The sequence below is a fragment of the Grammomys surdaster genome, unplaced genomic scaffold (assembly GCF_004785775.1).
Source record: "Grammomys surdaster isolate TR1022 unplaced genomic scaffold, NIH_TR_1.0 344, whole genome shotgun sequence".
NCBI lineage: Eukaryota > Metazoa > Chordata > Mammalia > Rodentia > Muridae > Grammomys > Grammomys surdaster.
In genome coordinates this window covers 1,611,595-1,633,371 of record NW_021604763.1, presented here as the reverse complement: position 1 = coordinate 1,633,371, position 21,777 = coordinate 1,611,595, and the positions used below count along the sequence as shown (strand labels likewise).

General features: G+C 45.2%; 2 protein-coding genes across 2 annotated transcripts in view; both read right to left on the bottom strand.

Moving 5' to 3' along the window:
* LOC114630801 (phospholipid-transporting ATPase FetA) overlaps positions 1 to 96 on the bottom strand; it is a 116,493-nt gene extending 116,397 nt beyond the window's left edge. The window contains exon 1 of the mRNA XM_028779130.1: positions 19 to 96. The gene's annotated coding sequence lies outside the window, so the exon portion shown is untranslated. The remainder of the gene's footprint in view (positions 1 to 18) is intronic.
* A 2,246-nt stretch (positions 97 to 2,342) lies between these two features.
* Unc13b (unc-13 homolog B) overlaps positions 2,343 to 21,777 on the bottom strand; it is a 53,726-nt gene continuing 34,291 nt past the window's right edge. Inside the window, exons 16-34 of the mRNA XM_028779039.1 lie at positions 21,262 to 21,351; positions 20,443 to 20,571; positions 16,708 to 16,832; positions 15,987 to 16,072; positions 10,657 to 10,783; positions 10,335 to 10,431; positions 9,980 to 10,123; positions 9,402 to 9,479; positions 8,867 to 8,944; positions 8,321 to 8,409; positions 7,952 to 8,104; positions 7,718 to 7,841; positions 7,555 to 7,611; positions 7,313 to 7,393; positions 6,707 to 6,854; positions 5,260 to 5,316; positions 4,561 to 4,653; positions 4,060 to 4,219; positions 2,343 to 3,895 (exon numbers count right to left, since the gene is read on the bottom strand). Coding sequence (XP_028634872.1) covers positions 3,610 to 3,895; positions 4,060 to 4,219; positions 4,561 to 4,653; positions 5,260 to 5,316; positions 6,707 to 6,854; positions 7,313 to 7,393; positions 7,555 to 7,611; positions 7,718 to 7,841; positions 7,952 to 8,104; positions 8,321 to 8,409; positions 8,867 to 8,944; positions 9,402 to 9,479; positions 9,980 to 10,123; positions 10,335 to 10,431; positions 10,657 to 10,783; positions 15,987 to 16,072; positions 16,708 to 16,832; positions 20,443 to 20,571; positions 21,262 to 21,351 — 2,202 coding nt within the window. The 3' untranslated portion in view covers positions 2,343 to 3,609. The remainder of the gene's footprint in view (positions 3,896 to 4,059; positions 4,220 to 4,560; positions 4,654 to 5,259; positions 5,317 to 6,706; positions 6,855 to 7,312; positions 7,394 to 7,554; positions 7,612 to 7,717; positions 7,842 to 7,951; positions 8,105 to 8,320; positions 8,410 to 8,866; positions 8,945 to 9,401; positions 9,480 to 9,979; positions 10,124 to 10,334; positions 10,432 to 10,656; positions 10,784 to 15,986; positions 16,073 to 16,707; positions 16,833 to 20,442; positions 20,572 to 21,261; positions 21,352 to 21,777) is intronic.

The window sequence follows — 21,777 nt, the reverse complement described above, 5'->3', positions numbered from 1 at the left end:
TGGGCGCCCCCTACTTACCGTCGCCTCACAGCCTTCTCCTCCAGCAACCTCCATCTTAACGCACCTTTCTGCGCAGGTGCCACAGAGCCACAGCTTCCGCCCAGAGCTGGATCCGCCCATCCACGCGCAGCCACGACCGTCTCCAACCACGAGACTGTCTCCAACCACGAGACTGTCTCCAACCACGCCCCTTTTGCAGCCCTCACCCTAACCAGGATACAGCAGATAAAAAGTCTGGCTTTGAAATAGTTGAGTACTAAATCCCTGAGATGGCGGAGTCCTAAGATGAAATCCTCAGATTCTTCCAGGGCTAACTACATGCTAAAGAGGGGAGAATAACAGTGGAGAGTGCTGAGCATGACTGAGTTCCACTGGCTTGCCAGAGGTGACAGACTAAAGGGTGGTTGGACATTAACAAGGACACAAGAATGTAAAATGGCACTGAGGGACACAATGCACAGTATGTAGGGAACTATAAGGGGAATAATTCAGTCAGCTTCGGGATTGTGTGTGTGGGTATGTGGTGGGTGTGCACTCCTGGAGGGGCTTAAGTTTCAGCTTAGAAGCCACAGTGACATTGAGTAGCTTTTAACTGAAGAGGAAAGAAGAGGGACCCAGAGAGATGGCTTAGTGATTAAAAGCACTTGTTCTTGCAGAGAACATCCATATGGTGTCTCACAACCATCCATAACTCCAGTTCCAGGATCAGATGCCTTCTCTTGACTTCTGTGGGTACTAGGCACCCACATGATACACTGGCATACATGCAGGCAAAACACACATACACACAAAAGTAAATAACACTTTAAAGAACTTTTCAAAATGAGAGTAGGAACAAAGGCTTGGGTTTATCAGTGATTCAGAGGAGGGGAAATAAAAAATACTATGAGGGAATAGGAGTTAGAGTCTTTGACAGGCAAACATATGAGAGGGGCCATGACCAAGTAATAAACTGTGAACTTCCAAGATGCCTGGCTTCTTCTTCATCCTCTTGACCTGAGACAAAAGCCTGGGCTCTTTAATAATAATAATAATAATAATAATAATTATTATTATTATTGATTGGCTTTTTAAAAAACCCCTCTGCCAGTGGGGTCCCCACTCAGCAAGTTCAAGGCCAGATCGGGACATGTTTACACAACAGTTGTGGGCCAACCAACTGTCCTGTCTGTTCAAACTTACCAACCCTAAATTAGGGGAGGAAGACCCTTCACACTTTTCAAGTTCCTAGCCATCAAGAAGCTGGGCTTCTGCTTTGCAGGAGGGTCTTTCTCTGTGTCCCTGCTGAATGGGAATGTTTTCTCACTTTTTTAAAAAAGCTTTCTTCCAACTGCTGAATCTGCCGTTTTGCAATTTCTCTATAGCCACCTGTCTGCCATGGTTGAGATCCCCCCACCCCCTTGCCTTGTAGTTCTTTAACTAGCAGAGAAAATGAACCCAATCAAGCCCCTTAACAACTAGTGGTAGTGGGACTAGAAAATAGATAGCAGGTTCACGGGGACATTTGATTTTTCAACATGGTCTAATTGTAGTCTGGAACTGCTATGTGAACCAAGCTGGCCTCAGATTCACAGCTATTCACATGCCTATCTCTCAACGTCTTGAAGTGAGCTGCCCTACCCAGTCCCTGGGGACAATTTTGATGTACAGGTGACAGACAGTAGCTGCTTTAGGAGGGGGAAAGGAGAAGGAAGAGGCTTTCAATGACTTGGCAACTGACTAAAAAGATCTATTTAGCAAGCAATGAGAATGGATCCAGTTTGCTGTTGCAGGTGCTGGCTACAATAGAAGGAGTATGTGAGGTCTGTATTTTCTGTATCATCTTTTTTGATTCCACAAGGCCTCATTTTAACCTTCCTTTCTCTACCTTCCAAGTATTGCTACCACAGCTTATCTGCCTTGAAAAGAGCTGGGATGAAAGCCCACCCTGGGCTGTCACAGCAGCCCCAGCCCTATGCTGTGTTTTGCATCTCTCTGCAGATACCTTGCTTCATAGCCCAGGCTGTGATCCACCTTAGTGATCCCAGACAAGGAAGGAGGAAGCATGGACTATTTTTCTGTGGCACGTCAGCTCCTTCTCTTCTGAACCTTTTACAGGAAGCTGATGTCCTAGGTAACAAGACTATTTATCAGACTGGTGTCTCAGTTAAAACCAAAATGATTCAGCCTAATAACTGTGGAATCAGTGGTCATTCACAACACTTAGGGTCCACCACTGGACCCTATAAGTGGAGTGAGGACAGGGTGTGTAACCAGAGGTTATTAGTCCAAAAGCTATGATTAAACATGACAATCATTTTTATAGTTTTCTACATATTCACAGAATTCCAGACTCCAAAAGCTGCTATGAGATAATTTATTAAAGTCTACCCTACAATATCCCATAATAATGGCACATGTAATAATTAAAAACAGCAAAGATGGTTGGTTTGTTTTGTGTATTGTCTGGCGCATTGTGGACAATGTTGAGTCCTTAGGAATTTCAGGAGGCTACTATCAGGAAATCCAAGGATCAAGTCACATTTCTGAGCAAGGGTCCAGGGAGCTCATCAGACCTGCTGAAAGGGTTTGTCTCTGACCTTCCAGCAAATCCTATGGTCCTCCTCCATCCAGCCCATACAGAGGAATGAGAGTCCAGGCTCCTCCTTTATGCTTGACAAATCTGTGGGGAACAGCAGCTGATGCCAAAGAAAAGAGGAAGGCCAAAGACTAGATGTTTTCTGCAAGGAGGACAGCCAGAAGGTTGTGGCCATAGGTGAGAACAGTTCTTTCTAGATCATTTTCCATTATTTTTGGCTTTGTTCAGGGAGTACTCTAGAAAATATCCTTGGATCCTTAGCCTTCAAGTCTATACGTACAAGTAAGTGTGTGTGTGTGTGTGTGTGTGTTCTAAGTATCACTCCCTGTTTATAGGAGTAGAGAGCTGGGAGTACTCTGGGCAGATGAGACCCCTAGTGCCTGGATTCCAAAGAAATATTCTGCTCAGGGCTCCAAAGCACCATGTGAACCTGCTTTGACTTATGACAGCTATTCTGAGCAAAGGAATTAGCTCGGTGCCTTTCAGAAGGTATCTTGTTCAGTTTCCAAGCCTTGTTCTCACTAAAGCCACACCAATCCTGCTGCTCAAGTGACAGTGAATTCCACTCTGTGTGTTCCTGCTCTGGCCAATCTCCACTGTGGATTATAGAGTCAGCCAGGTCAAGCTCCACGCCTTCTAAACATGTTCTAATGAGGAGCACACACGTGCCTACCTGGACAAAGTGTGGTTTAGAGAGGGAGGAAGTGGGAAGTGGAGTGGACAGTTGTCTACCAAGAATAGCTGACATTCTTGGCAATGTCTGTCCCTCTCTATTTATGGAAAAATCTCTCCATGAAGTAGTTTCCACAGCCCAGCTTCTAGCACCACAGACCTATGGGTTGGGGATTCAGGACTTCTCTCTGAAAAGCCATAGTCTTACTACCCCAAGATTCACCTTAGACATCCTTAACTGGGAGAGTCAGCCTTTTGACTACAAGGACTCTAAGCTAGCTACACAGCTAACTCTCCCCAGCTGATCTGTGCAGTGGGTGCTGTCTGGATGGCACACAAGGCAGAGATGGCAGAGCTGGTCAGCTCCCTTCCTCTGTGGATCGAGACTCCGATTTGAGCTTCACAAACTCTCGGGCTACCTCATCATTGCTCCTCTGAGACAGAATCCGGAGAATGGTCATGCCTGTCTCATCCATATGAATCTTCCGGCCCAATGGGCACCAGCAGGCACAGCTGCCCTTAGCTGCCACATCCCTCAGGGGCATCACTGCCAATCCTATCACACGATCCTCCCGGGCAAAGCAGTAATCCTTCACACATATCTGCAATTCATAAGCTTCTGGACCCTCTTCATTTCCCAGGAGGCTATGAGCACAGGGTAAAGGGTTAAAAAGCCACAAATGAACATTTTCTGCTGAATTCACCCAAGTTTGACATCTAACCAGTTGGTCTACTCCCAGTGTCTACAGCCTTACTACCAAGCACTCCCCAATTCTAGAGCTCTGTGGGTTTCCTACTCTGTAACTTACAAGTGAAATGTCTCGTTGTACTTGGGAGTCCAGTTGTTGCTTTTAGACTTGGTTGTGAACTTCCTCTTCTTATCACTTTGGTGTGGGCCAACCATGGTCACTTCCACAAAAGGCCGGAACATACCCGCTGTCTGCCACTTGAGGTCATTGGCTGCTACCACTATCCAAACAAGGGAGATCTGTGAGGGATCCTACCAGTATTCTTAGTTCTTAAGCCCTAGGTCATATTCCGCTTGGGAAGGATGGAGCTGGAGCACTGGGATGAGTGAGGCCATGATTAGGAAAGGGTCAAACTCTGCAGGACTAGGTATAGCCTCTCCCACTAAGACCATACAAGGCAGCCCAGTTAAGGGAAGGGGACCCACAGACAAGAAACAGATTCAGCTCCTCTGTGGAAGGGGGTATTGGGAGGAGAGGGGGACCAGATATTGGAATGTAAAGTGAATAAATAAATTAATGAAAAAAAATAAAGGGTTCAACGTCTAAGTGAACAGCACTTACCTTTCACTGTGACCTTATGCTCCCCAGTGCCAGGATGTGTAAATAAGTCCACCTGAATAGAGACTTCTCCCACAGGATCATCTACGCCAGCCCCTGAGGAACAGACATGATTGCCCACTGGAGAACTAGAGTCCAGCTCAAATGAGGGTTTAGAATGCTCCACCTCACACCCTACCCTGAAGCAAGAAGAAATCAGCCACAGTAGTCATGGGGAAGTAACAAATGGGAGAGAAAACAAAAAGGAGAGGAGAAAGAAAGAGGCTGTAACTATAACTCAAAATAAATTAGCAGTATCTCACTGCTAAAGACACTAAGATTCCCCTCTCCCTTCTTCTCTTTTCTTTCTGCTCATTCTTACTTCCCGAGTAGTGCAGTGTGGACTTGAACTTGAGTGCCTCCTTTTGATTTCTCAGATTATAGGCATGTGCTACTGTGCCCTGGCTTAACGACATCTCTTAATGCTCTTAAGGTAAGAGAAGCAATCTCATGCTTGTCCTTAGGATTTCTGGGTGTTCCTTTCTGTCCTACTTCAATCCATAGAACAACTCTCTGAAGTCAGGCATACACTGCCAAAGGCTAAGATTTGGCACAGAACTCCTAAACTTAATAGCTGGTCCAGCCACCCCGCAACACACAGATCACTGTAGTCCACTGAGTAAGTCAGTGTTTGATTCATATTTGTACAGTAAAAGAACATACCCTTTTCTGGCCGAATGTCCTCGTTAGCAGTAAACCTAATACCTTTCCCATCATGTACTGAGCGAGGACAGGCAAGTCAAGAGGTGAGCCGCAGGAGGACAGAGAAAGAAGAGTGGTTAGAGGTCCAAGAGTTACAGCCATTCAAGAGAGTTCATAGCCATGCGGAGGAAGCTCAGACCAGGGCAGGATGCAGAAGTCAAAGAGTCAAAAAGTCAATGCCTGAGTATCCCACATTAGATCCCTCCAGTTGGAGACCAACTAAATCATGGTAGAACAGTAGAAAGCATAGATAGAACATATATAAGGCCAGTAGGGAAAGGGAGAGGTGGCAGCTTCTGATTTAAGTGTGTCCCTTAAGTGTTGAACAAAAATCCCCATGGCGTGCCCTGCTATCACTTTATGCCCTGTCCGTCTTGTCTTCTCTATTATCTAGCTGAAGCTCAATGCTTCCAAAAGCCTTCTGGCTTAACTCAGACCCTTCCTCGTAATACAGGCCGTGCATGTCCTCAGCTTGGCAGCAGTTCTCCCTGACCCTTCAGCCACCCTCATCCCTGCTTCTCTAGACTATGGACCGAGAACAGCTTAGGAAATGGAGCGGTGATGCACAATCCCTCCATTCTCTCGTCTCCTGTCATTTCCAGTTTTGACTGCTTAGATTTCTCCCTCCTGGGTCAAGTCTGTAGTTCACAGCCACAGCTCAGTTAGACTCAAGCTTCCCACTCTTCCTATGCCATCAGGGTCATAACCCTGGCAGCCTGCCCGAGCTTTCTTGGAGGAAACCATATAAGTATGCCTGTAGGTGCCTCCTGAAGGATCCCATTTCAGGATCGGGTCAAAATTCCAGGATGAGCCTCTCTTTGAAGATGCCCTTTGGTTTGCACAGCCATAGGAGGTGGCAAGAAGTAGTATGGGGGACTGAAAATTCCCAAGACAAAAACAATCTGTTCCTACTCCCCAAACAAACAAACCGAGCTGTCTGGTTCCCAGTGCATAAGCATCATTCTTGAGCCCTCAGCCTTGCTGTGCACTCCCTCAACTGCCCCATGATCTGCCTCAGTCTTCTTTTCATCCGCGCTGGATGGTCTGGGGAGCCCTTTCCTTTTTTTTTTTCTCCAGAACACCACCAAGTAAAGCAGTAAGGCCACACGTGTATCCAACCACTCCCTGTCAAGGTGTCCTCATTTTCTTACTTCTTCAACTGTGCAAAGCTGAGCCCAGTAAATGCGCACTGGGCAGGAAATGTCCAGGAAAATGAATAAGGAAATCCCATATTTTCAAAGCCCTTGTGACTCTCATTCCCCTGCCTGGTGTGGGTATGTGCCTGGGGAAGGACTGAATGTTGACAGTCAAGCATGGGGGAGAAGTTGGCTCCTCTCCAAGGGCTAAACAATAATAATTCCCTACAGGTGCTGTATATGGGAGGGGAGGTGGGAACACAGCCCCTTACCCTGGGCAGTCTGTGAGCGCACAAATGTCTTGATGAGGGTGTCTGTAGTCTGTGTATACAGAGAGAGGGCATAACGTAGAGACTGTAGGTCTGGGCTCTTTTCCAGGAAGGTTTTCTTCAGACCATTGCCTCCTGCATGGAAGTATTGCTGAAAGATAAATGATCACCTGCTTCATCCTCACAGAGAGGCGGCTCCCCAGCTGTCCTCAGACAAGCCAGAAGAGGATGAGAAGAACAGACTATCTGACAAACTATGATCAGAAGCACCTATGGAGCCAGGCAGAATCCCTCAGCATTATTCAGGTATTCGGCAAGAACAGTAAGGGAAGGGCATATTCCTGGAGGTAGTGTTTGAAGGGCCTATCAAGTTAGGCAGGTGTGAGATAGAAGCATTTTAGGTAGGGTGAAGAGCCAAAAGTGATCTTTTACCTCTCTGAACCTTAGGGAACTTGACACCTCAGACATACTTTCCCCAAATGCCTCAATTGGAGTTACATGCACCTGACTGGATACAGAATACTAAGAGCCTGATAGCTAGTCTAGCATGGTGGGGTGTCAAGGCCAAGTGTGCATAGGAGACTGTCTGGAGAAGGAGAAAGTGTCCACCTTGATGGTGTCCAAGGCCAAGTCGAGGACAGCACACTGCTTTGGAGTGAGATTCCGTGTTTCCTCTCGTACCATGTGGTCCTGGAACCCCAGAGAAAACAGTATCAGCAAAGCCCAGGGCAGTCGTAAGTGCAGAGCCCTCAACAGCCAGTTCAAAAATAGCCCTTACATAGCAGTTCTCTCCCCAACATCAGGCCCCCAAGCACCTCCCTGCAGCCTCATGGACCCCACATCCCAAGGACCTTGAGTTTGGAAAGCTGGCTCAGCTCCTTGGCAGCAGTTAAGATCAGCTGGGTGCCCTGGGCAGAGAGAGATCAGTCAAAAGCAGAGGACTGCAAACTTTACCAGGAGGTGGGGAGTGGGGGAAAGGAGACAGTGGGAACGACTGGGAGGGTGGTCTCTTACTGTCTGGTCAGTGAGTGGGGGCAGGACGATGACCCGCTCCATGGTGTTCATCACCACCCGCCAGAGCTCCTTCAGGACTCGCTTCAGAACCGTCTTCTCACACACAGTGGCAAACAGCGTGAGGCTACAGATTCAAGCAACAGGTGAGGCTGGGGAAGTCTGGAGTGCCTGCTCCCCCGCGGCTCTCCTGTCTGAAGGCCTCAATTTTACTTTTCCTCTCAGAGTGCTACTCACTTGCCATCCAGGAAATCCATGAGGGGTCGCAGCACACTGTCTGCATCCTGAGCCACTGAGGCTCTGGCGTTAGGGGATGCATTCCCTGTGCCCCGAACTTGGCCCAGGATGTCAGCCATTTGTCGCACACATTCATCAATCCGCACCTGGAAGCTACACATATGCCCACAGTGAGCCCTCCCTCCCTGTCCCCACACCGACAGTGGAGCAACAGCAACAATTTAGACTCATTTCTTTAAGCTGCGTCTCCACAGGGGACAACACACAAGAATACAGGAATGTCGACAGCTGGATGGGTATGGTAGCAGCTCTAGGAACGCCCAGGTACTACAGCTGGTTCTAAGGGCTGCATATTCTGGGGCCACTGACCTGTTTCCAAACACCATGCTGAGCTCATCCAGAACTGTATTCAGTTTTACCTGTAGCTCCTTCAGACTGTCTGCAGCTTCAGAGTCCAGCTATGGAGTAGACCAGGTTAGACTGCTTTCACTACTTCATAAGCCACCATTCCCCCTCAGGGACATACCCCAACACCCACTCTTCCTTTCTAGGACCATACCTTAATACTGTCTCCTCCTTCCAAGGACTACACCTCAATGTTTGCTCCTCCCTCTTAGGACCCAAGCCTAATTCTTCTTAGAAACATACCCCGGTGGCTAATTCTCTATCCTAGGTCCATACCCCAAATGCTCTCCCTCATAGGGCCCTACCTCTATGCTTGTTTCTCTGGGTTAGTACCATAACCCAGTGGCTATTTTTCCTTTCCAGGATTTTACCACATTGCCTATCTCAAATGAAGTCATGCCAAGTTGGAAGCTAAGCACACCTCACCTACACTTAATTGAGAGAAGGCAGAGCTCTGTGGCCAGGCAGCTCAGCCCAGGCGACGTACTGAAGTACACACCCTAAACTTACCTCTTTGCCTCCCATGGCCTCAAACATTTTCTCCAGCTGGACCCTCAGTTGCTGCATGTTGTTCATCAGGATGCAGGGCTTTGGGGACAGACAGATGCCTTCAGTCTTAGCTCCTTTTAGCACAGTTCACCTAGTGTGGGGTCCCTCACTCTATTAAGCTACCCCAAGGCTACAGGGACTTCACATTGTCTATGCCTCGCCCTAAAGGCTGAGATCTAAAGTCAATTCAGAGAATTCTCTTTGAACAAAGATAGTAAACACCTTCGCCTAAATGCAGGCTAGGTGGTAGTTACACAGGAGCTCATGGTATTACTCTAGCTGTGAACGTCTGAAATCTTTAACTGAACACTAGGTAAATGCATAGTAGAGGAAAAAGCACCAAGTGGGGGCTCAGAGGCACTCTTAGCGAGCTTCTCATTATCTTGTGGTACAAGTCTCAAGCAAAGCATGAAGGGCACAAGAAGTTAAAAACAGCTGAGGCACACTCAAACATCCTCCAGTCCCCTTCCTCTCAGTGCCCAGTGCAAGGCCCTACCAGTCTCTCCTTTGTGCAGTAAGCTGGGAAGTTCTTTGACAAGATGTCTGCATATTGCATCAGCACTTTCCCGATGGTCTGAGGAAAGAGAAGGAAAGAGAATCCTTAATGTCGCACAGGCGCGTCTTGCTGCATGAAGTTCCATTTCTCATCCCAACAAAATAACACAGGGAGCTGGCTATAGTGATGCACACATAAAGTTTCAGCACTTAGGAGGCAGAGGCGAGGGGGACTGCTGCAGGTTGAAAGCCAGTCTGGGCTACATAGTGGTTCTAAACCAGCCAGGGCTATACAGCAAGACCAGGTCTCAAATATATGAAACAAAACAACAACAACAAAAAAACCCAAAGCCCCAAAATATCAAGAAAGCAAACAAGGACTCATAGAAAGGAGTCAAGTTCCCTCTCAACTGCAGAGAAGAACTGAGACAGACTATCAGTCTGCTTAAGATACAGCAAAGGGGAAGTAGGTAGTGTAAGGCTTTACCAGAAGGCCACTATAGAAGAGTGTAGAGCACAGGCCTATGACTGTGAGTGCGGTGGTGTGAAGGGGCAAGGGCCCAGGAGGTTCATTGTTACCTTAGCAAATCTTCTCATATAGTGGGCAAGGATGCTGGGGTCTGGACATTCCAACTTCCGGATGATCTCAAAGCTCTGGTTCAGTTGTGTAAAGACGTCCACCACAGAACAGGAAAACAAGGCATGCTCTGATGTCTGCTGGAACTAAGGAAGACCATACATGGAATAACCATCCATACCTTGCTTTAGGGTTTGAAAGAGGTCTGCCTAGCACGGGTGGCTCCATGTTCTCAATAGCTTTCCTACAGATTGTTTAGGATGAGGTAGATTAGCCTAGCAGAATCCCCAAACTTCTGGCCAATAGCTGAATGCCGAGACCCAACTGACCATTGTGTAGCTAAAGTCTCCAACTTACCCCATCCTTCTTATCTCGTTCCAAGGCTCCACGAAGGAATTCCAGGGACACATCTTCATTCTCATCTAGCCACTGTAGTACAAACTGCTCAAACCACCTGGAGTAAGGACAGAGAACCTGAGGACTGAAGCTAATTGGTATATACCATACGACCTGACAGCTCCTCTGATGGAATCTCTTGAAGGCAGGGCATTAACACTTCTCTCTCTAAAGCAGTGCCTGCAACAGGCAACTTGAGCCGAACCCACACTAAACTCAATGTAGGGTACTATCTCCATCCATTCAGAACCCCTCCCCTCCTCTTTGCTGCCCACACACTCACGCTGGGTACTCAGGCACCTGTCCCTGGAGGGCAGGCAGATCCCGCACATATTCATTGTGGAGCCACTTCACTTTGAAGTGCAGGTTCATGTAGTCAGCACTCTTACACAGCCGGTCTTTCTCATGTTCTAATGAAGGGAGGGAAACGGGATCAAGTTTTAGCAGTAGCCATGGTTCCTGTATTTGCTAAGGTCTACATAGGTGGCTCTGCCAGAGAGCCTAGAAGACAGGTGACTCACAAGTATTTCTAACATCTACCTCCCACACCCATCCTCTAAGAGCTTCCTTTACAGAGGCTAAGCCAAGTCAAGTCTATTGTCTTACTCTAACTTCTGGGAGTGCAAAGTGAACTCTCTGGTCTCTAGTAAGGAAAGGAAAAGGTGCTAATGGTAATTACTGGAGTCTACCAGGGGAACAGGGCGACAGATGTGAAGGGAAGACAATGGCTTTCTAGTGTTTGTTTGTTTTCAATCTTAGTAACTGAGCTATTCTATCAAGTATGCTTAAATGAAGAGATACTGAGAGATATTAAGTTACACATGGTATGAATATGTTAACAGGAACCACTAGAGACAGAAAACGAAACAGAATGACAGGGAACAGCCATGTTATGACAGAATCTCAAGGTAAAGTGAAGGGCTCCCAAGAAGAGCTGAAACACAGAAAATGAGCCCTCAGGGAAATATGCAAATAAGGATCATCATTTTGGAAACTATGGAAAACAAGCCACTGAGCTATAGCAAATAGGAGTATTAGTAAGGATCTGATGGGTGAGCTAGCTGAATCTAAATCTAGGATGAAGTTCACTCTTGGCTGACTTGGAGTCTAGAACATTGACCACATTCACACATTATCTTCATACCTACCCTTTACAGCTGATGTATTAATTTGAATAATAAAAGTCAGTATGTGCTGATATAAAGGTTATAAAAAGGAGAGACTAAGCAAGAGAGAAGGAGCAGCTGATATCCTTGAAGACATCATTGCTTAACTTTGAGATAGCATAGGTATTGCTCCTCCAAGTCAAAGCAGACCATCTAGTCTAGGGATGCTAGTTCTAGTGACTAGTGCAGCAGACACTCATCGGGAAGGAGAAGCCTGGGCACAACCTGGAAAGGCTTGAGGTCCCCTAGATTTTCATCTTCTGGAACTGTAGGACCATTGTAACCTGAAGCTATATTTGCCATCTCTTCTAGAAAGCAGTGAGCAAGAGAAGGAAGGGTATAAGACTAGAGGCAAAGAAAGAGACAACCAAAAGTTCTTACCACCAGTAAAGAAGACTTTTCGAATACGAATGATAGTGGTGGCTTGTGACAAAGCAGAGATACCAGTGAGCAACAAAAAGTGGAGAAATTGGGGATACCAAAGAGACCCTCCTTTCTATTCCATTCTCTAGCGCTCTTGAACCAGCCCCTGACCTTGAGACGCAGAATGATGGCACAGGTGAACCAATCGCCTCCCTTATGCTTGATCAGCAATGTACTGGAAATGGGGGCAGGGCTTCCCGGTGACACTTGAACATTTTCTTTTGTTTCAAGATCTTTGAGTTACTGTATTTCCATATTCTTACATTCTCTGACAACCCATTATGTGTCCTCTGGTACCAGGCCCCAATTTCTATATCAAATATTAACTTTAGTACATAAACACTAAGTAGATGAGTGTTCAAATATTGGGTATACATCTTTCTAACAAGATCCAAAGAGTTAATGCTCTAGCAAGGCTTCATGCGAGCACTGTCGAGATAGCTCCATTGGTAAAATGTTTGTCTCACTAACATGAGGACCTGAGTTCAGATCCCAGAACCTACATAAAAAGCTGGGCATGGTGGCAGGATGGAAGGTGATGGAAGATGTAAGTGGAGACAGGCAGACCCCTGAAAGCTCACGGGCCCACCAGCATAAACTACTTGGTGAAACTCCAATCCAATGAGAGATTCTTGTCTCAAACAAAAAGTGTCTTAGCACCTAAGGATGGAGTCTAGATATTTATGCAAATTTCATGAGGTTGTTGTTACTTGTGGTAGAAATGGAGTTAATCTGTCAGCAGGAACTTTAAAATGTTTGTTTATTCGCTTACTTATTGTATATGTGTGTATATCCACATGTGTAGGTTAGAGGATAATTTTAGGTGTTAGTTTGTATGTTACACCTTGTTTAGGCAGTGTTTCTCTGACACTTCTGTTGAGGTGCAGTAACTCCAGGCTAGCCAGCCTGCTGCATCTATCTGCTTCCTAGTACCTCTCAACAGGGTCTTGCTATGTAGTAGACTAGCTGGACTCAAACTCAGAGATCTGATCCTCTTGCCTCTGCTTCCTGAATGCTACCATGTTTGGCCTGCATCTATCTTTTTACAGAGGTTGGGGGTGGGTGGGTAGTGGACTTGAACAGGTAAAGTGTCTCCCCTCCGCCTCCACTGAGCCATCTCCCCAGCCATGTTTTCTTTCTTCCATCTTTCATTCTTAGAGGGTCCTTTCGACCTACAATCTCTCCTAAATTTCTAATTCTGGTAATATCTGAAAAGACTCTGATAGAATAGTGTGCTTAAAATTATAACTTGTTTCCTTCCACCTTTTGCTGTTTTAACACCTTCAAGTAAAGGTGAACAGAATATGCCAACTAACATTACACTATTGTTCAAAGGTAAAACATCTTAAAATATATCTTCTTCTGGTCTACTCCCATGCAGTTAAACCACCAGCTCTCACTGGACAAGGTGTTATAGGCCTATGATCCTAGATACTCAGGAGGCTATGTCAAGCAAATTCAAGGGCTGCCTAGGCTATTCAGGGCCTCATAGGGTACACAAGATCTTTGGTTTTATCCTCAGTACTGTCCCTACTCCATCCCCTAAATCATCACTGCCCCCCCAACCCCCATTTTACCTACAAAATGCCCCTGGAATATATCTATTTCCTTCTAGGTACATTATTACCTGCTAGGTATCATTACCACTGTATTTAACCTGTACTGGACTTGGCCACCAGAATGGCCATTCCCCTCTAATCTACTCTTCACAGCATATAAGAGTGAGTGGTCTTTCTCTATGGTAAATCTGATCATATCACTCTCCTGCTTAAGATGTGAGTGGCTCCCACCTGCCTGATGGAGTCCAGAAGCCTATACATACATCGTCACCTAGGTTCTAGCCCTGTCTCTACTTCTCCAACCTCAGCTCCCATTGACCTGTCCTCTGTAGTACGAGAAAGTGTGGACTGCTGCCTTGCTTCCATCTCTCAAAGGAAAATACATGCTGGGCCAGCGACACCCAGTGTTCTGTGTTCCCTTTGCTGCCATTTCTACTGTCTCTCCTCAGTAACAATGTCCGCTCGTGCTTTTGCTTTTGCTTTGTAGATCTTAGGTTTTGCAAACCCCATTACATGGTTCTCTTTTATGTTCTCAGCACCCTATATTCACTCTTTTTAGGCATTTAGAACTTTGTATTGTAACCACCAATTTATAAATTTGTTTTCTCTGCTGGCCTGTGAGTGTCTCAAAAGTCAAGGCTCTGTCTTATTCATCTTAGTGAGTACTCAACAAGTAACATAGTGCCTGGCAGAAAGAAAAGACTCAATAAATGGAGAATGGGGATGGGATTTACTGCCAAGAAGCAGGAGGGAACTTTCTCCTTCATATTTTAGGCGGGAGGGTAATTACATAGCTGCATTTGTCAATCACTAACTTACCCAGGAATGGCCTGGAACTCAATAGGTATCCTAGGCTGGCCTTGAACTCACCACCCTTGTGCTCCAGCCTCCTCTCTACCATCCCTAGTTAAGGGCAGTATTTTCAACTTTCCTTCTACCACCAGGGTCAGTGCTGTCCTCTCTCCTTCATATCCTGAGAATCAGCAGTTCTTGTTCTAATCTCTCAACAAGCATCTATCACGACCCAGTCTTCCATCTCCATCTCCCTGCTATTGTAAGCTTCTCCCTCACTCTTACATTAACACTGCCTTTCATTGTGTGCACCCCTTTCTCTTTCCTACTCCTATCTTTTAAAGAAGTAAAAAATTTAAATCTCCACATGTGTGTTGCACAGCAGATTAATGGTTCCTCCTTCTTCCTAATAGTTAAGCTTTCCTTAGAGCTGAGGAAATTTGCTAGCTGGGCTTTCTATATTTCAGTTACCTTATCAGCTCAAGAGGCAGATGCCACTGCTACTCCTAGTGACAGATGAGAAAATGGGAACTCACAAAATTAAATGGCTGAAAAAGCAATCTGACTTTGCTCGTACCAGGTAAAATTCCTGAAGCCTAACAAGTTTCCCCTTAACTCATAAAACACCCCAAATAACTCCACGTTACTCTACCTGTCTTGTGAATTGGTTCACTTTTCAGAGGTATTTACTCTGTGTTAAGCCTACCACAGATGTTCATCGGGAATTGACACCAAACTTCCTATCAGGTTTGGTAAGTGCTGTCTCACAAGGTAGGGATGTCAGGTAAGAACCTGTATAAATCTTTCCACCAATGTGTGGATTACATTGTTCAAAGTAAGCAAGACTCAGCCACTGCTCGGGGGCTGATTTACACAACGTATATTACACATGTGGTCTGGCTATAACAACTTAGCACAGATCTTCAAAGTGTCTTTCAACCTCAAGAATCTAAACCTCACAGGCTTAAGAGTCTGAGAGTGATCAGAGTGATTCATGTCTTCTCTCTATCCAAGTGGAGCACAAACTTTGCCTTGAGCTTGTCCCAGATGGCTCCTTTTCCTTCTAGATCCACTTTCCTAGACTGAGGAGCTAGACTAACATACACAACAGACAGGAATGGCAGCTAGATTGGTGTACACAGATGGGTGCAGATGAGAGTCTGACATAGACGGAAAGGGATATCTTTGTGAAGGTGAGAAAGGGAAAACAGAGTAAACTGAATGAACAAAGTAAAGATTTATCTGGCTCTGCTCTATAGGCTGAGGGAAGTAGCCTTCTGAGCAGGTTTAAAGGAAAGCCAGGCCAGAAGTACAAGAAAATAATGACATCTCTGGATATTTAAGGTTCTCTTGTTCTTCAAAACTGTAAAGATAACTCTTGGAAGCAAGCCAGTACTCTGAAAACCTTCCCCATGGGTGAAGCTGTTCTCTGGGCTAGAAAGGTTCTGCATAGGTACTTGTTATAAAGCTGGAAGGAAAAGCCCACAGCTGCACACCCACTGTCCTCATTTGGCTCTTTTGGCTACAGCTCTGCCCATCCTGTGCCTCCCATAGCTATCTGCCACCATAGCTAGAAGCCGTCTAGTTTCTTACTACACTGTTTACCAGAAGTTGAAGTTGTCTGGGAAAGGAATGAGAGCTTATGAGATAGATGGAGTCTGGCAGAGCCTTACCCTCCAGTGCATATTTCATGTCTTGAGCAAACAGATGCCACATCACTTCTGCACTGACTTTTCCTACATTCAACTCCTGAGGAAACCTGAGAGATGGGAAAAAAAACATGGTAAACATCAAGGCAAGAGCTATTTGGCTTTATTTATCCCAAGGTACCTAGTTCTCCCAAGACATAATGAAGAGAAGAAAAGTCCTAGGGAATAGGACTAGACTGAGTCTGGAGAAAAGGGGCCCAGGGACCAATGGGAGAATAACGGACGGAGAGGGGGACTACATTAGCTAAGATGAACTCAAAGGACAGAATGCCCAGAAGGTACAGACAAGGCACAGAAACCTTGAGGAGGGTTGAGGCTGAAGGGTAGGCTCAGGATAGATAAACTGCAGGAAAAAAGAGCAGGGGGCGGGCCTTAAGAGACCAGCTTTTTCATTGTGGACAGGCACATGCACACATAGTCTCTGGATCCCCTGGGGCTCTCCTAACAGTCCCAGTCTCAGAAGCCTTTCTCTCTGGGGAGACTATCCCATTCTATATAGGGGGCCCCTTATATTTCCACACCTGTCTCCAGAAACAGTTACCCAGACAGATACAAGGGACAGAGGGACAGATGGACGGACAGTTGGAAGAGGTGGCACTGCAAACATACAGAGATAGGAAAGAGAGAGCTGTTAGATGGACAGACCAATCACCAACCAGACAGAGCCAAGTAGGGTGATACTCACTGGTTCAGAACAGGTGTGTAGGAATTCTTATCCTCCTCTATGATCGACACAATGAGTGTGATAAGTTTGGGCCAGAAATCCAAGTTCCGAATGCTGGGCCCTGGTTCCTCTAGAGGTTGTTCCTGCTTTGTGTTCAGGGGTGGGGGTTGGGGCATGGAGAAAGAGAGCTAGTCACAACAGTACTGAAAAGACTTCCTTTTTCTTTTTCCTTCATCATGCCTGCTACTTTAAAATCAGGGATACTTCCTCTTCTGGCACACATCTTCCAAATGTTTGCCTCTGTTCCATAAGAAGAGTGACTACAGGGAGACCCTTCAACTATTGAGAACTGCTATCCTCAGCTCTGGGGCTCGCTTCTGGTACACTCAGACAATCTAAGAGATATAAAGGCACTTGTGATCCCTCTCTTAGTTATTATGGACACGTGACTCTGCCTGAAATGAGCATCTTCTAGCCTCACTAACAGGCCTGCTTCTGTAGGATCCACCCACACCCCCGGCAACCTTCCTCTTCCAGATGTCCCTGTTTAGACTCACATTTCACACAGCACACACAGACATCCCAACTCTAAGCAGCTCCTTCAAGCTGAGCAGGACAAACCCTGTGTGCAGTTTGACCTAAGTCTCTGTTGGATCCCTTGAAGGCTATTATTGGCTGGAAGAAATGCACCTGGAAAGCTATTGACTATCCAGAGAAGAGGATTTTCTTAGAAAGAGACAAAGGAATATAACAATGAGTCTCAGGAAAAGAATAGCCACTCACATTCAGACCCCAAGCAAAGACAAGTCATGATCACTACAGAGACTGGAATAGACATTCTTTCTCACAGGAACAGAGGCAAACATGGAACTTTTATGTATATACTACATGCTACTGCAGTCTCCAAAATCCCCTAATGAGCCTGTGTCAACAAGAAGCCACCAGAGACCAGGACTGAATCCATATGTTATTGACTCTACCTCAGTATCACTTATATGCATCTTTTTCTTTTAGTTTTTCTGCCACTATTCCAGCAAGGACTCATTCAAAAGACACCCTAGGCCTTTGAACAATCCTCTACATCCTCCAGTGAGCTGCCAGTGATTCCTCTATATGGGAATCTCAGAACTCTCTGTTAAGTTAGACTCCTTCATCGGACACAGTGGTCTTTGGAATGCTTCCTTCTCTCTCACTCCATGTCTTCCCAGTTCTCTTATGTTATACTGCATCATGGTCACTGTGGTGCCGCCTGGCTGGTGCTAAAGGGCACACACTATCTTATTTCATCTTCTTGATGATTCTTGAGCACAAGTTACTAATTTCTCATGTTCTGTATGAAGAGCCTAAAGTACAGTGAGGTTTCATGACCCGCCCTGTGTCCCAGAGCTAAGATTTGACCTCACAATAGATGAGCTCCAGAATCTAAAGTTACAAACACCTGAATAAAGCTGCTTAAGACTCCTTAAATTAACATGCACATGAAAAATTCTGTGCCTCCAAATACTCTATTTCCCCCTTCCTTCCCTTCAGCTCCTTTCTTGTTGTCAGTTCTAGGCTGTCCTCAAAATCCAGCTAGACTTTTACTTCTGCAAAGTTGTCTCTGGCATGCCTGGCTTGGTAAGATGACCCTTTCCTAGGATCCCAGAACAGTCTATGAATTTCTGATATTAGCACATCAGATATCTAATACTATAATAAAGTATAATAAAACAACAAAAAGAACAACAAATGCAGTAATTTGCCCTCATTTGTACCAAACAATAATTTCCCCCAAGGCAGAATTGTGTTTTACTTCACTTTGCACTGTAATACTCCGAAGTGTTAAGTGAATGGGTAGGTGAATGAGCTCTGACTGAGGACTCCAAGAGGAATTATGAACTAGTGAAGGAACTAGTCAAGGGTATTTTTTGTTCATTGATATGCAAATGAACAGAAACTCCAAGAGTTTACTCGAGTGCATACACTCATGAAAATGAGACTTAGAGAAAGTAGATAGCAAAATAAAAAACTTAGTCAAAGTCAAGTCCCTGGAGCCTCTACAGACCTTCTTCAGAGCGTTGTTCATTATTATGCTAGGGCAGAAAGATCAAATATTAAAATATCTGCATGGCTGAAAGATTAAAGCTGAGAACAGTATCTTTCCCTAGCCAAAGAGAATCCATAGATGAATGATAGAGGAACTGAGAATGTACCACAAGCTAAACAACGGCCCCAGAAAAACCTCCCATGGACATCAGAACCAGTGGAAGGGTTTATAAAACCTTTAAATGAGGAAGCCTTAAATATATGGCTGGCATAAAAAGAACATTTAGAATGAGAGAAGGCAGCATGAAAAAAGATCTTAGAATAATGGTTCTCAACCTTCCTAATGCTGCAACCCCAACCATAAAATTATTTTCATTGCTACTTCATAACTGTAATTTTGCTAGTTATTAACCATAATGTAAATATTTGTGTTTTTCTGTAATCTTAGGCAACTCCTGTAAAAACGTTGTTTACTCTCAAAAGAGCCATGACCCGCAGGTTGAAAACCACTGTCTTAGATCTTCACTAAGGTCTTCCAAGGATGCATTACAGATTGGATATATTCACTAAAAGGTGGGTGTTCAATAGATTTCCATCATTTGGTCCTACTGCCTTTCAAGATCTATCTCCCTTCTTTTATATAACTTTTCCTTGTTGAACCAAGACTGAATTCCTCCTCCTTGGAATCTCTTCACTCTTATGCCTTTCTCAAACCACTTCTAAAAGACCACATTGGGTGACTATATATGCATGCGAGTGAGACTGGGGAGTTCTTCAGGGAGCACGTGAGGCTTCTCTCAGACCTAGCCTGGAACATTTTATATACATATACATTCATACACACATATGTACACTTATTGGACTGTGTATGATTATTACACTGAAGGAAAGTGATTCTGCAAAAGCACAGTTAGCAAAACATAACTGTAAGTGAGTTACTGGAACTAAAAAGAAGTCCTGGCTTTTAAATGGTTGGCAGAGGAGTTTTAGAGTTGGAAGTATCCAGAAAGATGGGACTGGAGAAGTGGCTCAGCCAGTAAAGGTACCTTTCACCAAGTCTGATGACCTGAGTTCAATCCCTGAGACCAACAAGGTAGAAAGAGAGAACCAATTCCTACAAGTATTCTTCCTACTCTCATGTATATATGTGCACAAGTATATACAAAACAATCAAATAAATGTTAATAAAAATTTGTTTAAAGAAAAATGATGTAAGTTTCCAAGCACTGAGTTAGAATCTAACCTAGAACAGATAAAGTGGCTCAGCCTTGAGAGTCAATCAGTGAATATAATATCAGAAGACCATAAACTGAAGAATTAGTCACCACAGGGAAAAGTTAAATTTTCATGCCAGGAGCTCAGAGTCAGATACAGTCTCAGGGGAAGGCTGTGCAGAACTTACATGGGTCCAAACACATCTGATCGAAATTAACCTTGAGATATAAAGGTCAAAGAAAGATGCTGGGATAGCTTGAACTGCTCAAAGCAAAATTTATCACAGCCATTTCTGTTCAGCTCAGGTATGCATGTGTTATATTTTGAACAAAGGCTCTTTGTCAATTCATAGACATCTAGGCTATGAGACAAATGGTCCAAAGTCAACAACTTGCTCATCCTTGAGAACATCAAGGACTTTGTTTTGAGCTCCCTTCCACCATGAATTTCTAGTAAAGAAAAACGGAGGCTCCCAAGAGCTACTGTCAGCTGGCTCGCTAACTCCAATCCTCTTACCAGCTGGTACTGGTGACTGTAGAGGTCATGGCAGTTGTTGAAGATGTATTCATATGTAGAGTTCAAGCAGGCTTTCACACAGTCCTTCACCACCTGGCTGGCTCTTGGGGGGCTCTGAAGTTCTTGCACCTGCCAGTTAACAGAGGAAATACAGGCCAGGGGTCAGGCCAGGGGTCAGGCACACCGAGGCAGCATATCCACCATCACCCCTGCAATTCGACTCCAGATTCATTTCACTTTTCCATATCCTCAAACCTCGCCCAGCGTTATGATCTGAATGAAGAATGTCCCCCATAGGCTCATGTTTTGAGCATTTGGAGGTACTGTTTGGGGAGGCTGTAGAACCTCTGGAACATGGTGTTGAGCTATCAGACACAGATCACTGGGAGCAGGCCTTTGGGGGTTAGTGTGGCCCTGCTCCCTGTTCTATTCTCTGCTTCCTGACCTACTAAGACATGAGAAGCAGAAGCAGCAAGTCCTCCCCGTCCTGGACTAAGCCCCTGTGCTATTCATTCCCTCCCTACCACAATGGACTAGTATCCCGAGAACTGGGATCTAAAAGAAACTTCCTGTCCTTTAAGTTGTGGCTGTTGGGTATGCTGTCACAGTGATGAGAAAACTCATGAACACTGGTATCAGGGTAGCTAATGAGGAGAACTTCTAGGCCGTCCTCACTGATGTACGAATCACACACTCCTAGAAGTAATCTAGGGGACAGCTACGTTTGGAAATGGAAACTGTAGCCTCAGACTCTTACTCTCCAGGTTTCTATGACCAAGTCCTCAGCCCAGCACTGACCAGCTCTGTCCACCCCCTTACCTTCATCCTGAAGAAAGTAATGCTGGTCAGCAAATCCACTGTAGATTTTAAATCCTGAAGCCGCTCAGGGCTCCCAGCAGGAAAGTTATTCTGTTACAAATCAAGTAAATATGAAGAAAGGAACAGAGGACACAAAACCTTCACTGCCAAAAGTAATGAACCTAAAATCTCTCTAGCTGCTGCCCACTGGGATTTTCTGTAGCTGAACCACCTACGTTACTTGGTTCCTTTTTTCCCTCCCTACTGAAGCAGGCAGGTCATAACCTAATGCCAAGATGAGCACTTCACATCTCAGAAAGCCACACTTCTTCCCCAAACCTGCTTCCTATGAATGTGTGAGGATTTATTCTAATGAACATAGATACAGTCAGTCTCTGTCATGTACCCTCTATCTCTACCTCTCTCTCTTCTTAAATGAAGTTTCTTACACTCAGTAAGTATATCAGAAGCTATAATCTAACTGTGTATCATGGATACAAATGAAGCCACACTATAGACCACACAGATCCAGAACCA